The sequence below is a fragment of the Notamacropus eugenii genome, chromosome 1, assembly GCF_028372415.1.
Source record: "Notamacropus eugenii isolate mMacEug1 chromosome 1, mMacEug1.pri_v2, whole genome shotgun sequence".
Classification (NCBI taxonomy): domain Eukaryota; kingdom Metazoa; phylum Chordata; class Mammalia; order Diprotodontia; family Macropodidae; genus Notamacropus; species Notamacropus eugenii.
The window spans coordinates 534,664,551-534,683,359 of NC_092872.1; the positions used below are offsets into that span (position 1 = coordinate 534,664,551).

At 32.8% G+C, this 18,809-nt stretch overlaps 1 protein-coding gene across 5 annotated transcripts in view; it reads right to left on the reverse strand.

Moving 5' to 3' along the window:
• The window catches only part of MEMO1 (mediator of cell motility 1), a 119,146-nt gene that overhangs the window by 1,607 nt on the left and 98,730 nt on the right, over positions 1–18,809 (reverse strand). For all 5 annotated transcript variants that reach the window (XM_072634118.1, XM_072634116.1, XM_072634117.1 and 2 more), the window contains 2 exons: positions 15,282–15,358; positions 1,111–1,215 (listed from right to left, as the gene is read on the reverse strand). In XM_072634118.1, the coding sequence (XP_072490219.1) occupies positions 1,111–1,215; positions 15,282–15,358 (182 nt within the window). The remainder of the gene's footprint in view (positions 1–1,110; positions 1,216–15,281; positions 15,359–18,809) is intronic.

The following is an 18,809-nucleotide window of genomic DNA, read 5'->3' on the forward strand; positions in this document are numbered from 1 at the left end:
CAGTGCAAAATCCTTAAACCAAAATGTTCCCTCTGTATCAACCACTGTGACCATATTACTTGCAACCACCTCCTTTAAAATCTTCAATTTATTTCTTATTGCCCTTCAAATCACATTGGATTTTAAGGTTCTGATGCCAAACTCTCCCCATCATGTTAAATTTTCCAACTCTAAAAGAGAACCTTTGGAGTTGAAAGAGATATCACAATCATCTAGTTTAATCACTTCATTTTTGGAAGAAAGAATATGAAGGTAAAGCTGCCCAGAAGGTCACACAGTTAGTGAAACCAGGATGAAAATCTCAAATCTCCTGGCACCTAATCTGATTCTATGTCTCTTCTCTCATCCCTATTAATTACCTACTCCTATATTTGTTCCACATCTTTTCTGCTTCCTAAATTAGTTTTCCATTCTTCCTCTTAGGATATCTCCCCAACTCTCTTACTGTTATACTGCCTCTCTAAACTGTCCCACCAAGATTCTTGGTCCTTTCTCCTTCTTCAGATAAAGCTACAATATAGGAAGATGCATTGTTATAAGACAGTTCTTAAAGAAAAGGAACTAGACTTTTGTTTATATATAATCTACAAAAATATAGCTTCTAATCAAAATAGATCTTTGAAAGAACATGTTGGTAAGAGTTCACAAAAGGAAATACAATTTTGACAGAATGTCAGAACTGGAAAAAGATCATAGCTATCTAGTCCAATCCTTTCATTTTATAAGGGCAGGAACTCAAAACTAAGTTAAAGAGTATGACTGACTTGCTAAACGTCACATAGCAATTATGTGGCACAGACAGGAATAGAGCAGTGAGTGTTCCTTCCACAATGCCACTATATTCTCTCACTGAGGTGACCAACAAGTATAAGATAGCATTCACTCCAATCTGATAGTTTATAAATATATATATGTATGTGTATACACACACACACACACACACACACACACACACACACACACACACACGAATAATTACAGTTAGAGACAAACAGTTATAGACAAATTAGAAAAAACATACTATGAGTATGTCCAGTAATGAATTAAGGCCAATCATTTCATTTTGGATGGAAACAAGTTATAAAATCAAGGTTTCACAAGTGTACTCACATTTAGTAACACCCCAATGGGATGTCTTCCACATATTGTGTTATGGTATTTCTTCAAGTAATTGCTAAAAGATACGGGGTCTAGTTGTTCTATAATACTCATGCCCTGAAAGAAAAAGAAAACATTTTTACTTTTAATTAGACATGGGAAATGTTCCTTCACACAGCTAAGCATCATAATTAGCTAAAGAAAACATACAGAATAAATTCAGTGAAATATCAAATTAGAGTAATATCTCATACTCAACTAGCAATTAACCATGCAGTAATATACAGGAATGTCTTAATCCTTTATTCTGGTCAATGTCACGCTTCTTACTCTAGGCTGTTCATATTCCCTGAGTGTACTTCAGTTTTCTATTTTGCTTACTGGGCAAATGCTACAATGCATTCTAAAGTTCAATATAAATTTTAAATTTATTTGCTATATTTCAATATCTGTGTATTTCAATATCTATGTCACCATTCTCCTTTTGCAGAAATAACTGAGTTGAACATTTTTGACTATAACCTTTTTTTATTTACATAACATTTTCATGAACACCCGAAGTGTGCAAGACATTGTAAACATAGCAACAACAATCCCTAAGGAATTAAACAGATTAAACCATTTGCCAAAGGATTTGCTGTTAAATGATGGGGAACCAGAAAAGAGAGTAATTACAAATTAAGTTAGTTGAGTTAGAGTTATTTTTAAAGAAAGTAAAATTCACAGAATGTTGATAATAGAAAAAAAATAACTCATTCACAAATAGAAGGTAGAAAGAAGTTTTGAACATTTCCACTTCTCCTTGAAGAGTGATTCTTCATTTAATGCAGGACTATCTAAGATCGCAGCATTCTGCACATGACAGATGGTTAACGAATGTTTGTTGGATTATTGATCCATCAGGTTGACTACTAGGAAGGAAAATCTAGGTGCTTGCTCACAATAATCTTTAATATAAATTATAAAGAATCATGGAATTTTTGGTACTAGAAGGGACTACAGAAGTCATCTAGTCCAAGTACTTATCTATGGTCTCAGTTCTCCTGACTTCAAGTCTACTACTATTTCTACTATATGTGACTTCATCAAAATCAACTGTTTATATATGCACACTAACAAGTTTTGCTGCTATTAATCTCAATAAGAAATTAAAATGAGATCCAGACTAATACAAAGGATGCTTTATCATCCAGTTTTATTTTTTTATGTCAAACGCATATTAACTGTTCAATAAACGAGATTAGAACATATCAAGAGAAATTTAAAAGGTAGCTAAGAAATTATATCAAGAAAGAGCTAAAAGTTCATTGGAATATACTTCAAGAAATAATTTAACTAAATGAACTATATAAAATATTTGAGAATAGCTTATTGAACAACTATAATAAAATATAACTGTAACATAAATAAGGGAGGGAAAAAACAGTGGAGTAATAGTGTGCATTTCTTTCTGTAAAACAGTTTTCTTTCAACAGGTTAAAATATTTCAAGTACATAACGTTTTTCTTATACTACTACCTGAAAATAAGTAGGAGCAGATAAAACTAAATCTCATGTATCAGTTTGTTGATTTGCTACTTTATGGTTTATGTACTGAACATTTTTCATTCCAAAGCTGTTTCCCCCATGGAAACCTCAATCACCATTTTCTAGGGACTTTGAGTGAATTCAGAGAACACTACCTTATTTTAAACTCAATATAAACAAACCACAACTTATACCATAAACTTACAACACAAAAAAATTACATAATGCATTCCAAAACCAAATAGAAGTGATCTAGAGATGACTTCATATAAGAAAAAAATTCATTTCAAAGATAAAGAAAACTAAGGCCAAAAGGGCAAAAAACCTTGCCTTAGATCTACACTAGATCTCTTGAATCTTCTAATTGACTACTATTCTACCTCATAATCATATGAAGGACTGTTTGTATATTAGACCCTTTTGTTTTAATGTTGGCCTTGGCAGTCTATGCTATGAGGAACATTTGAAAGTTTTTTTTGCATTTGACTAAGCAATCCCTTTTGGATACAGTTGTAGGTCTCTGCCTTAAACAGAATTATATTCTATAACAAAGAAGATTATAACGAGGTTAGTGCAATTTTCAGTCTTAATAACTCAAAGCAGTTTAAAGCTGAATTGCTTTGTTTCTTCATTTTACAAAAGTAAAGCAAAATTTTTGTTTTATAAAAGCAACTTAAGGAACAGAACAATCCAATCATACTTTAGAAATATGTGAAGCGATAGAGTAAGAGAAGAAAATGATTAAACAGGAGGATATATAATGACTGAACACTGGTTAAACCATAATAGCATTGAGGAAAAATATCTGGAATTGTAAGAAGCAAGACTGAGTCTGAAATAAAACTGTAATGAACTAGATGTGCCACTTGCCTATTAATACTTAAGTCATTACAATCATACTTACCAATTTTTTGGCAAATACATACTTAGTGTACTGTTTTTGTTTGTTTCTTAGTTTTGTAGAGCAAATATGGCCAACCATCTCAAAGTAAACTACCAGCACCTGAGTTTCATAGATTATGTGAATTTTTAAAAACCCTCATAAGATAACAAAACGAGATCACAAAATATCAGCAAACTGAATACAGCACATTTGCCAAAAAATACCTATGGAATCACATGCCCCACAACAACTAGTTCAATATAATTATCAAAATTATATAATACAAAAGGAAATGTATCATAAAAATGATGGCTTAAGAAAATTTTCTCGCCCTCAAAATATTTTTTCAAGGATAATATGGAAATACTTTTTTACATGATTGCATATATGTAACCTGTATCAAATTACTTAACATCTTAGGAACAGGGGAAGAGTAAAGAAGGGAAGGAGAAAATTTGGAACTCAATTTTTTTTTAAAAAAGAAATGTTAAAAATTTTCTATACATGTAATTGGGAAAAAATAAAATACTATTTTTAAAAAAAGAATATGTTATCAATGAGTAGCAATTTCAGGCAAATGAATAACTTTCCAGAGATTTAGAATATTTGGAATCTGATCCCTCTAAATCTAAACCAGTTCAAAACACACTAAAATGTGTCCACATTCATTTCTAAGAAATGAAGTTTCCTTCATACACAACAAAAACCTCATATACCATAATCTACTCTGAATAACTGAGCCTGCAGCATCATCAAGACAGCTGAGGCTTAGTTTAAAACAAAAACTAAGTCCTTTATATCTTTGCAAAGTCTAACTCAGAAAGTAAGCTAACTCACAGCATGGTGGGGGCAGAACCTTGAACTAACAATGTTCATGTAGTACTCTGAGCTGAATATATTTTATAAATCAATATATTTTATATATCAATAGTTTTCATTAAAACCTGCAAATTCTGGCCTTGATGTAGCAACAAAGAGGAACAACAAAATTATTCCTCTATATATGTATGACAAGGCCACTTCTAACCAACTGAATAAGAAATTACCACCTGAAGGAAAAATTAAGTTCCCCAAATATAACAATCATGTAGCAACCAGTAGCAGATAACTTTCAAGAGTGTTCAGATGTAAGATCCCAAATTATAAAACCTACTGTCTACTCATACTACATACTTAAATTCAAATAACTTACCAAATCATTAAAATTAACTTGCATTTTACAGTTTTAAATAGGATATATATTTACACAGATAAGAAGAAGGGCTATGTTCTGCTTTTTTTCAAGAGGGATAGCTCCAACGTTAGATAATAAATGATCTTGACATGTTAGAACAGGGAGTCAGCAAACTACATTCCTAGGGCCAAACCTGGCCCATCTAGCCTGTGATCTGTTTTGTACATTTTTGCACTTAAAAATAGAAAGGAAAAAGAAATCTTAGGCCTTAAATCTTAGATTTGGGGAGAACAAAAACAAGTGGGTCAAACTCTGGGACATAGTTTACAATCCCCAGGTCTAGAACAAAGAGCAAATCTTATAAGATGAAATTTCATAAGAAAACATGCATCCTTGAGTTTTTTGCTGCTGGTGGCTGTGGTGATGGCTATTGTTGCTTTCAATGAGCTGTATCTAGTATGGGAAGATATAATCACCCCCTTTAGATATAGTTTCACAAGTTATGTGAAAAAAAACTTAGGAGACTGAAAGCTCAATGAATCAGCAGCAGACTGTAGCCACAACAGCTGACGTGATCTTAGGCTGGGCTATATTAATAAGATAAGGGAAATGGCTGTCTAGTTAAACTTTGTCCTAATTGGACCACATCGAGAACAATGTGTTGAGTTTTGAAAGTCACATTTTAGGAAAGAAATGGCTAATCTAGAGAGCATCCAAAGCAACTAGGATACTGAGTGAACTGAAGGACAGGCCAATACAAAGATCAGCAAAAAGAAGTGAGGATGTTTAGCCAAGAGAAAAAAAATCTTAGCAAAAGTTGTGAGAGCTACCTTCAAAGCTATCTAAGAGCTGTCATATGGAAGAATAAGGAATTTAATTTGTTTAAACTATTAAACTCAGAGAAAGGACAACAGGTAGAAATGCAAAGAGGTAGATCCAGTTTGATTGAAAAATTTCCCAACAATGAGAGACAATCAAAAACAGAATCAGCTACTCCAGGAAGTAATGAATTGTCATTCATTGAAAGTAATCAAGTGGATGCTGAAAAATCATTTTGATCAAGAATGTGGAAGTAGTAATTCATGTTCAGGTACAAGCTGGACTAGAGGACCAAAAGTCTCTTTTAATTTTTGAGATTCTTTTATTATCATTATTATTATTATTATTATTTCTATAACAATTTCCTTTTGAAATTCTTATGGTAGTAGTGAACTACAGAAAAATTACCTAAGAAGAATGCTCTATTAAAACTTTTGTGCCATAAATGATAAAATAAATCTATTATCATGCTGCACTGCTGTACCACCTGTACTGGGAAAAAGAAGTGCCAAGTGTCACTGTCAATTAGTAACTTCTGCACCAAACAGACAGAAGAAAAGACAATAAATTGAAACTCAAATTTAAATAGCAGTTATTTGTTAAAAGCTTTACTAATAAATATGGCAGAGAAAAAGTTGTAATATGCTACCATTAAACCAATGGTTTGTACTTCTAAAACTAGCTTTAAAATATCACATACAACTTATTTATGAATTATTAAGACATTCATATTTACAAATAAGTCACCTATAACTGTCAAAATCAATGTTATACTATGCTTTCTGATCTGGTTACAACAGGTATTTAAATAGCATATTTTCAATTACAAAATTTTTTTTCAAATTATACTCAGTTATATCACAAGAAACCCTTTGTTTTCTACTACGGAGAGGCCCCCTGAATTTGTTGAGTTGCCCTATTTCTCAAATGAAGCCCCCTCTCCTTTTTCCTCCAAACTAACGTAACAGTGATCTTCTGCAACTTAACTTTTAAACTTTCAGTCCTTGAAGCCAAGTCAGCTACAAGCTTGGCTCTGGCCACTCTACCCAAACTGATAAACTGTTCATACAACTGGGATCCTTCCAAATAAGGAGAACATTCTCCCTCCACAGTCCTACTTTCCACATCCTCCTGCTCCCTTCTCACTTTCCCTCCTTTACTATTCTCTTCCTACTCCAATGCCACTCCCATTTGGGAAGAAATTATCCTCCCCTTTTGTTGTACCTCATAAATATCCAAGGCTCTGTCTGTAGGGTGGGCTCCTTGATATAAGGAGTTCTCACTGCATGTGCCTTTCTCCTGTAATATATCAAGTTACTACTCACATCTTGTAGAGTCATGATTTTGGTAAGATTACATACTTTTTAAAATTATGGTTCATCATCTTTTTTAACCAATCAAAAATTTGAGTTCTAGTTCGTATTCCTACCTATTATTTCCTCTTTATGTCCCATGATTTAATTTATTCTTCCATGGAATATATTTGTAATCTTTCCCTAAATTATGAAATTACCTTTCGGGGTAAGGACATTTTATGATTGAGACATTAATTTTAAAAGGATGAGAAAACGCTAAACTTATCTCAATATTGTACTGACCTACATAATATGGCATCTTAGGCAATGAAATAAAATTTCTAAGTAGTAGCACAATAAGGTTATCAAAATTTGGAGCATGACTTGAAGAACACACAGGTTCAAAATTTTATAATTTAAAAACTTTTTTGTGTGTTTCCACAGAACTAAAATATTTACAATAATTCTGCTTTAGTTATAGAGAAAGGGTCTAATCCTCCTTGCCACCACCAATACCTACTGATGACCAAGTGACCCTGATCAACAAGAAAGAGGTTTTGGGAGTAGCAGCATCCCTGACACTAAATGGATTTCACTGAAATACTGTCTTAAAACTTACAAAATAAAACACACTGTCATCTTAGAAAACAGACTCCTCAAAAAAGAAAAAGGATATCCATGATCTACATACTTTAATGGTAATTTAATTACATCATAAATAACATAAGAGTATATATGCATTTATGTAATTTTAGTTACATATTTTCAGATTAGCTCTTTTGTTATGATCTATCTAGCCAATTTACTGATTTTACTTATTCATTAAATTAGTAATTAGCTAGTAAACTTGAGAGAGTCATGGAAACCATTTTAACAGCTCCAAACTGCATACTCTCTCCAGGCCCCTTTATCTAAAAGACAGGACACTTTTTAGATCTGCCTTATACCTAAGAAATATTAAGCATGACTGAAGACAAAAATTTTTCCTCAAGAAAGAATAAAGTTCACTGTTATGGAAAATTATGGAGTGAAAATAAAAGAGGTTTTCTATTTGTTTGTTTTTTAAATATCTACAGCCATTCAGTCTCCATAACCCTATATGAAAATATCTACAAACTAAAATCCACATTCTCCAACCTACGAACCACCTAGCATTGATTGACCAAGTCTCTCAATCATTGATAGACTAAGAATGAGGCAGGCAGGAATTCATCCCCAGAAAGAACCACTCCATACAAGTCTTTAACAAATTCAATTTTGGAAAATAAGCAGGAAAACCTGAATAAGGCTTTTCTGATGAGACATAATAAGCTTATTAGAATTCATTCTGCATTGGCCTCTATACTAATCTATATTAGTACATATATTACACTGGCTTCTATACAGCTCTATCTTCACATTAAGAAATAGCTTTTAAAAAAAAATAAAGTTTTAAGAGAACTCTAATTTTCTAAAAAAAAATAAGCACTTCACAACTTTCTACTTTTGTGAAAACTGAGGAAATGGTGATTTGAGTTGAGATCACTTCAGATAGGCTCTTAAATATGTTGGAGGTGTCCACAGTTTGGTTAAACTTATTCCATTTTTCAAATGGTAGAGACTTCAAAATCCTTTAATAATAATCTTTATGCAGAATCCCTCAAACATGGGGAAGCTACAATATATACTAGGTTGTAGCTTTTCATTTTCTTTTAAGTCCCTGGAGTACTGGGAGCAAATTACATCTTTTTATATTTTTCCTTAAGGATGAACTGTAGATACATAGGTAAATTTCAGACACTTCACAGCAAATGCCTTAATTTCAACTGTTACCACAAAGAGCTTCATCTGTTACTATTTTTCAATCAGTCTGTCTCCCTCTGCTGTTCTCCCCTTGAGAATTTATACTATTAGGAATTTCATTCCGTCTGTAGAAAGTGAACTAAAGATACTAACCATCCCGTCCCTGGATATAATTTTTCTTCCAAATTTCCTTGATTCATGACTCCAGCTTTGAGACTGACCTCCCTTACACTTAAACCCCACTTTTTCCAGGCTGGCAGATTCCTTGGTAAATATTTCCCCATTTTAAAAGCCCTACCTATGAAGTACAAGTTTTCCTATTATAAAACTTAAACTATTTTACTAGAACTAGTATATATGTCTAATTTATGGTATCAACTAGCAGTTACAGAATCAGATAACCCAAAGGCATAAAGATACATCTCTTTGGCCCTGAGGGAAATCTTCCATATTTCCCATTACAGTCTCATTAGAGGGTCATGCTCATGTTGAATTATAACCAGCTACCAAACTCAATGTCAATTTCCTTCTAATAAACTGCTGAGTTGGGTCTCTCCACCTAAAATTCTGCATGAGGAGCAAGCAGGTTTAAAACAACTATTCTACAAATGATCATTGCTACATTGTTCTAAAGAATAATTCTAGCTGAACTCCCTACTTTTACAGAAAAGGACTAGGTTCCAAGTTCACACAATAAATTTGAGGATCCTAACCCAGATCCTCTGATGCCAAATCCTGCACCTTCTACTACATTAGACTTCTTCTCTGCTAGCTGTATTACTGTATTATATCACCTAAGTGTAACCTCTCCATACCCTCCTATGGAGAGTATTTTGTGTCTTCCTTACTGCTGTGTCACATAATACTCTATGTAGTTATTTACTTCTGATTAGGTTCTAGAAAAGATTATGCCATATTTTAACTTGTTCATTCCTCAGCATGATTTTATACTCCATCACAAGTACTTATTAAACATTTACTACAAACTGGAGATAACAAAGACAAAAATGAAAGTCTCTGCCCTTAAGGAGGTTAAATTTTGTTGAGGGAGAATGTTACACATAAAAGATATATAACATTTATTTGTTAAATGAATGTTGAGGTACAAAATAAGAGTTTTCACTCATCTCTAATCATCTTTGGACTCCAAAATAAGAAATTATCTGTGATTTCAACTATAAAATATTGGTATAAATTCCAGGACAGATTAATGCTTCTTTTCAAAGTCTGTATCATATTGCTAAAATTTTGGTACAAAGGAATAATTTTATGTAATTGAAATTTCATTCCCCAATGGTATAAAAACAGGGCTGCGTCACAGACTTCTATTTAAACAATTTGGTACAGTTAACAGGATGAATTAATTAGATGTACCTCTCAGTTATATCAAACAAAAAAAGAATTGTCCTCCTTTACACAAATGACATGGTTTGACTACCTTGAACTAAAAAGAAACATAAGAAACTAAGCCTGTTAGCCAACTATATTCAGAGAGAGAGAGAGAACACCTAAGCATAAATTATACTAAAACCAAAATTGTTCTTTTTGGCTAGACTTTCCCCAACATTTAGATCGATGGACCTCAATAATAAATAATTATCTCTCTAACATCCTGTTCTAATGGTTTGGCACTATGTGGATGTACTCTGGGTTCTTAGTCTAAACAAGTGCAAATTCTGACTACCTACCCATGCTGAAGAGGCTCCAGATACCAATTGGCCCACTGTCTATTGTCCAAGGATTAACCTAGCTAAATTCAGAGAGACGTACCTCAACAGGCTGGCTGATCCAAAGAATAGGCTAACAAAATTTTTAGCCCCAGAAATTCTTGAAGGGTATCTATTAAGCAGGGAAAATATACATACTGACAAAATTACAGACACCATAAGTATTGAAGTATACATTAAATAACCTCATGCAGATTAATTCACTCAACTATTTGAGAGCATATTTCTAATCAAAATTCAACAGAGAGCAAGGTATGGTTATTTTAGAGTGGAGGCAAAGGATTGGTAAAAGCTGTCCTAAAAAATTTGCAGGGGCAAATTAGATCTGATACAGAAACTTTAGGCTCTCAAATGACCCAAATTGGTTAAGATTAAATATTCACTTATTAATAGCTCACACATTTATATTATCTTTTTAAGATTTACAAATCTGATTGAAATAACTCAAGGTCATTCCTATAGCTTACTTCCATGTGAAATCAAGTTAGCCCTCTAGCTAGAAGAAAATACAAGTCAAACCTATAACTCAAACTCAACTCTGCTTTGCGCACATTTGGTATTGAATAAATACAGTTCTATCTCTCATCAACCACCTAGAACATCAGCACTTCACATATTAATCAAAGATTAAATGGGCACTAGCCTAAGTTTCACCTGAGAACTAAGTACTCTAAAAGTAAACCTAACAGACATGTCTGCTAAATATTGTTCTGATTTTCTAAGCTCTCTGTATATTAACCAAGATTAACAAAAAACAATGGATGATTAAATCTTAGATGTCTATGGCAATAACACCTTTGCTATGATAAGAATTCATGTTATTCCTTTAGCTTTCACAGGAGATAGGTATTAGGGGGGAAAAATGTTAGAAAATGACACTGGGATTATTACATAACGTCTTTTACACGAGTATTTAAGCTATTAAATTCCTTTTTGAATCCAAGACAAACAAGAGCTTGTCCCTACAACTGAACATTCATGTTTTATCAAATATTGATGAGGAATATGGAATAAACAGTAGTACAGTTAAGCAGATTTAAACTGACTTAATGACCAGACCCTAAGAATTGGCATTAATAGATTGATATTAACTTGGAAGAAAGTCTCTAGTAAAGTAACCTAGGGATCTGGCTCAGTCCCTGTGTTGCTCAACACAGGATAAATTTTTAGCTAAAAGATACTTCTGATATAATATAGTCCAATTCTCTCATTTTACAGATCAGCAAACAGAGGCCTGAGGAATGAGTGACTTATCGAAGGTCAGTTACATAGATATGTGGGAGAGACGGGAATCAAAGTCTCTACTTTCTAAATATACCAGTCTTTCCGCTACACCCCACTATCTTCTTTTTCATTTTTACCCACAACCTATGACAAAGATATAGATGGCAAACATTAAATTTGCTGAAGAGACAAAAATTGAATCTATGACTAACACATCAGATGAGAGGATTCAAGAAACTGTCAACAAAGGACCAAATCTAATATGATACAATTGTGAGCTCCTTAAGGGCAGGGGCCATTTTTTATTTTCCTTTGTATTCTCAAAACTTAGCACAGTGCCTGGCACATAGCAGGCATTTAATAAATACAACTAAAAAAAATCATATCATCTGATCTTTATAATCCCATTGAGAAATAGATGCTATTATTATTCAGATTTTACAGAGAAGGAAATCAAGGCAGACAGAAATTTACTTGCCCAGTCAACTAGCTAGTAAGTGTCTAAAGCAGGATTTGAACTCAGATTTTCCTGACTAGATCCAACTCCATCCCACTGGGTGTAGTCACTCTAGTCACTAGAATTCTGCTAAAGGCATTGCTAAAGGAATCAGGCCCTCCCCCAAAAAAGAGATTTAACATACAAATAGGAACAGTGTTTTAAATAACAACAACACAAATCTAGTTCCAAAAGTTTTTAAGGCTGGATAACAGAGAAATTAGATATTTACGCTAAAGATTTACACACCTCTATAAACTAGAATTCAAGAGGACAACAGGACAATAAAAAGATTCCTATCTTATCAAGAAATGAAGGAAGTATCCTAGGCCCTCTTCTGTCCTTCCCCCAAACCTAAAAAAAAAGGCATCTCTCATTAACAAGAACAACTTTTATACAGGACCTATGATGTGTCAGGCACTGTACTGATTCCTCATTTATTCTTCACAATACTTGTTATTATTATCCTCATTTTACAGATGAGGAAACTGAGGCAAACAGAGAGGCTAAGTGACTTGCTTAGGCTCACACTGCTACTAAACGTTTAAGGCCACATTTGAACTCTGGTCCTCTTGAATCAGGGCCTGCTATTCTACCACTGCAGGAACAGCCTAGAAAGGCTATCAAACCTATCAAAGAGGTTGAAAACCATTTTAATTAAAGAAGACATAACTCCAAGAAATGTTCCCAATAAATTAGTTCTACTCAGGCTTTACAATAGAAGCAGGATTAGATTAAGATCTTAGGGCCACTAGTTTCACACATGAATATGGCAAGGGATCAATTAATATGTTATAGGTAATTCCTAAGGGTGACCCTGCTATGACTTCCTATGAAAATCCTAGAGAGCTAAATACACAGGCAGTAGCCTCTGTGTGTGTGTGTGTATGTGTGTGTACATATGTATGTACAGATATAGATATTTCTAAATGACTCACCCACGGCCAAAATAGCCATCATATGTCATAAAGGACTTAAACTCAGGTTTTCTTGATTTCTATCCCAGTATTCTAACTACTATTTCATACTGCCTCTAATTTATAGTTTGAGATTAAGAAGAAATTTTAATTAAGTGATTGCATTTCTTTAAACTAAAAATTAATGTTCATTTTTAATTGTTTTAATGAAAAGTCACAATTAAATGGAAGAACATGCTAAATTTGTCTCTTTCATTTAATCATGCCTAAAGAATGCCTGGTGATAGTATGGTCCTAACTGGAGATGAAGTCCCTAAAATGAAATAAACAGCTCTCTAAACATTGACCTTACAAACTCAGATGAATGCAAACATGATGATTTGTTACAATGAAATGAGTATCAAACACATGCAACATGGCCACAATGCAAATACAGTTTCCCAGTTTCCTTTAGTAGAAGAAACATTTTTTTTTAATTTAACTCCTACTCTAACTTTATCCTAAGTCACTCCCCTAGAATACTAGTGTTATTTATTCTGATCACATCTTGGGACTAATTTTCTAAAAGGTGTGGGTTCATATCTTTTGTTTCCTATAAGCCACACAGAATAAGAGAAAAGACATACCAATAACTTGGGGAAAAAAGAATAAAACAACACATCTTTTTTTAAAAGATCATGCCTCTTTATAGATAACTAACATTTATTGATACAGATTCTGATCATTCCATTTGGTTCTTCATAACATTGTAAACACTTGGCTACATCCTGGCAAGAAATACAACAGTCAGAATTATTTTTTCAATGATAATTTATATGAATGATGGAACTAATTTTTAGGTACCAAAACTCAAGTGAAAGCTCCAGTGATGAGTGAGTTCCAATTTAAAACAGGAAGCTAACTAGTAATAACATTTTTAAAGAAAATAAAATTATTGCTATCCTCAAGAAAAATGTTACTAAAATTCAGTGTTAACATTTGCTTCATCACTCTTGTTGTATACCAGTCTAGATAAACATCTAAATAAGCTCTTGGCTCCTGATATAACAGTATATGCTACTCCTTAAAAATGTTAAATTCTAAGGAAATAATTCATAGAAAGATAATCCCAAATACTCCTCAGTCCCAGACAGAGAATAACTTATTTACACAGTAAGAGGATTCATAAAACCATAGGGCTTACAATACAGAATTGTTTTGCACTTTAAAAAACAGTAAGAATAGAGGACAAAGAAACAGCTAAAATTTTAGAATATTCTGTCAACCAGAAGTCAACCAAAATTAATACATTATCTCTGAAATTATAATAGAAATTAATGGGAAAATAAAATTCCTTTACTAAAAAAACCAATGGCAATTTTTGTTATTTATCAATTATGTCAAGCAGGGTAATATATAATAACTCTAAAAATGTATTGTAAAACTTGCTGTGAAAAATTCTAGCTGTCCCTAAATGTTAGGTCATTTCAACTGATTTCAAAGTGAAGTGAAATGTGTTTATAAGTAAGGTAAAAGGAATTAAAAAAATAAATATCTAACATTTAAAATTAATCATAAATGACTACTACAAATTATTTATAATTAAGGAAACAAACTAAATGATCTATCGCTACGGCTTCATCTTCCTATGCATATCATCTTTTCCTTTAGTTAGCTGTCATCTTTTCCTTTACATCACTGTCAAGCTTAGAATAATCTATAATACACATATACAAAATTTCCTATACTTCGGTTGTAAATCAATTAGAAAGGAATTGCCTCATATAAGAGTGACTAAAAAAAACTCAAAAGCCGTCCAAACTGAATATTTTTAAAGCAAAAATCCATTAAGCCTATAGCCACCTACTTTCTGTGGCACCTGCCATTTAGTGATTTTAAATTTGCTATAATTTAACCTGTACACCAAAACAAAATCTATTATAACCAAATAGCTATTGAAACAACAACTGAGCTCAGGACAATGAATCAAAGCACATTTTTAAAAAATCTCTAAATATTCATAAAATATGAATCAAAACCAAAGTGATGTTAGTATTCTCAATACACAAAAAACTGAGTTGCCAAAAATAAATTTCAAAGTCATAAGGTTTGCTGATTATTCTCACTATGAACAAGAAATCTTTGACAAATAAAAATTAACATGAAAGATATTTGTAGTGGTCGTACAGGGGGTTATTCTGTAATCAATGTTTACATGATTACAATATACATTTCTGTACACTGGAAATAGGAAGATCTATTATCCAATTGTATATGTTACTATATCAAGTTCTTGAAGTTCTTGTTTGAGACTGCAGAAGAAAAATTATTATTAACACCCCAACACCTGGAAGACTTACCATTTTATCTAGATGTTCAATGGATCTATAAATCTCCCCCTGGGATTCATCATAGTAACTGTAACGGAACCTTTGACCTTGAAACAAATATTATGTACAAAATAAAATAGGGAAAATTAGAAGCTAAAAAAGCAAATGTTTACCAAAATAAGTTCAGTCCTCATGGAAGGCAAAGCATAGCTTAAGCCTCTGAGAGTCATTCCCATGAGCCCTTAATAAGCCAAAAAAGGTGAATTTGGTATTGTAATAAAGAAATTATAAACATCACAGCATTTTTAATGTTAAAAGGTATTCCAAATTGTAAAATAGTAAAGTCACCAGCAAAATAAAAGATTAAAAAAGAAACACAAAACAGCTTAAAAAGTTAGAAGCATGGTTAAGTATAGTTGGTCAGTGAAGAAGACATTTACAATTCTTGCAATAATGAAAAGTAGATACACAAAATATTCTTTAGAGCAGTTTAACCAACAATCTGAATCTGACAAACCATAGAAAGCTTAGATTTTGGAGCAAAGATAAATCTCCATTACAAGAAATCTATGGAGGTCAGGGATATACAGGTGGCTTATGCCTGTGGTTTTCCCGACCTAAAAATACAAGTGTTTGTCCTTTGGTCAATTTTTTTTCTTTTTGAGAAAGGTCAATATAGGTTCCTTAATTGAAGAATAAATGAGTTGCAAGAAAGAGTAACTGTAATAAATAGTGCACTCCTCTTGACTTATAATATTTTAATAACAGTATCCAGGTAGAGGTAGTACTTTTACACAGTTGTTTTCCAAAAATAGACAAACATAAAGAGCCAAAAGGGCAAAATAAGAAGAAACTCACTTAAAAAGAACTAGGCAACAAATGACACATTGACATAATTTTGTCCTCACCATTCTTTGCTACCGGGATAATCAAAAAAAACTGTGGACTGTGATTCTTAAAATTAGTTCATATTACACAGGTACCTGCACTATTCTTTATAGTCTGGCAATCTGGATTAAATTAGTGATTAAAGAGGTTGTTTTTTCTTCAAAGATGCATTATATTTACCATATTATTTAATTTCTAAAACTAGTAATAAAGATTTAGAGTTGGAAGAAACAAATCTTTTCATTCTACAATGGGGAAAATAGACAATCAGTAAGGTTAAATGATTCCTGATAAAGATTAATCTATGGTAGAGCTATGCACAAAGGCCTGAAGAATATAAGCTCTATCCTAGAGCAGTGTTTTACATATGAGCCTTCATCCTCTCATGGAAGATGGCAGGTCTTCATGACAGTATCATTAGAGATAAAAGCTGGCTTTCTCTCAATTCTTCTTACCTACTGGGATGATTCACACGGAAATAAGGGGCAGTTTAAAAATCTTAGCATCATTTTCAGGTTTCTCTCTTAAAGGAAAAACTAAATATGGATAGATAGTACCAGTTCATTTATCCTGTGGCAGACAGGAGTTGTACATGAGTGAAAAATTTCCACATTAAAAGTTTTTCATTTTCATTTTCAATCATCTATGACAAAAATTTAAGATACATGCCTCACTTTTCTGCTTGCTTAGAATATACAAAACATCATCCAAAACATTCTTGATAACTCAGGATCAACTATTTACTGCCAGATAATACAACTGCCAACTCCAAGGGAATTGAGGTTTTGTAAAGCTGCTTTTAACACCGCTGTGCTTTTATACCATGAGTGTTGTCTCTTGTGGCTACTGTGAGCTGTCCTTCCTATTTGTGGCCAGTGTGAACTTCTAATCTGCTGCCTTAAAGACAAGTTTCTGGCCTGAATTGAAATCTGGTTTGATTCTCCCTCTCCTATGGAGTAAAGTACATAAATTTTATGACAGCTATTTGCCATAAAGAAAAATATTCTGCTTATTTCCAGGACTGTAGTTATATTTCTGATGTTTATGACTGTCAAAGTCTGATCCCAAGATCAGTGAAACATTACTGTACTTCAAAATTGCTTTCATCTGATGTGGACCATTTAAAAATAAGTTTAAGAACTCTGAAAGAAAAGTACAAACTAAAACAATATTAAGAGAAAGTCTGATCTTAAATTGGGATACCATGTCACAAGCAAACTGAATAATAATAAAAAATAGGATAAATTTAAGCAAATGATTAATATCATACCCACTGACCTATTATTAGCATTTCCATATACAGAACTAATTAAGAGCTAAGGAGAATGTACCTAACTTAGTTCATTTCAACAAACATTTATTAGGTGCTTACTGTGTGGAAAGTATTATATGAGGCACCAGAATTAGAAAGAAAAAAAGAGGTCTTGCCTTAAAAGAGTTTACATTCCTATCTTAGTTGATAAGTATCTAAATATTTATTAAAAACAGAAATTATATTAAATCACTTTATATGGTTCACAGATGTTCAGGGCTTTTATTCTCAGAGTAATCTTGACTGACCTATCACTGTTACCATCTTGGTATGTATGCTAAAATTTCAGTGAAAAGAGCCCATGGAACATTGTGGGTTGTTGTTTTTTTTATTTCTTAAAAAAATAAAAAGGAGTTATTACCCAGATTAATGAGAACACCTGGAAGTCTTAGTATAAGTAGATCCTCAAATATTTTTGTTGTTGATTTTAGAGGGGGGGAAAAACCCTGTGATTTCAAATGTGTTTTAACTACCAACAATATATTTTGAGTCACAACATCTAACATTTTCAACATTAAAATCAATTTTAGCAGTCGCCCATTTTCCTGGACAAGGAATAGTATGAAAAAAGTATACTACACATCACATAGTAAGAGAAAATTACTTACCTGAAACTTATCCTTTCAGAAGGTACACTGGGAAAATGGATTCTTTGAGCCCCTGTTTCAACTCCAAGTATGAGCTTTCTAGCTTTAAGAGCCATTGACACTGCCCCTAGAAGCAGTACAAGCTTTGGAACTCCCCTAGTGAATGTAAGTCAGTAGTTTCTTCAGGTGCCTTCCCTCAGTTCTTTTCAAATTCAAAAGATGAGAGGAAAAATAACCCAAGAAAAAATCCTGTAAAGCAGAAACCTTACTCTTTGAGGAAAGGAGGGTAGCTCATTTGTGAATCCATTCCAGAGCACGCTTTCTGAGAAAAAGAAATACAGGTAAGTAATTTTCCCATCTCCAAAGGTGACTGGTGATTAATGAGTGGATTCACAGAGTGTGGAGAATAAGCTCCAGGGATGTCTATTTAACACACAACAATCAACTAATGAAGACAAACAAACAATGAATGGCACAAGTACCAACGCTACTTTTAAGAATCTGGTAACAACTAAAAACAATACCTCAAAATAAACAGTATTTCAGACAACAAAAAGGAATAAACAATGAATTTGACAAGCTGAACCCTCCAAAGCCCAGGCAATAAGAAAATTTTAGACAAATGTTCATTTATTGTTCTCTCTGATTAAACTTGCCTTCAAGATTATACATTTGCATTTTTTATTACTGTACCTTTGGATCTGCAAAATGCTTTACAATCACCTTTTTAACAAATAAAATCCTCACAACAACCCTGTGAGGTAGGTTATT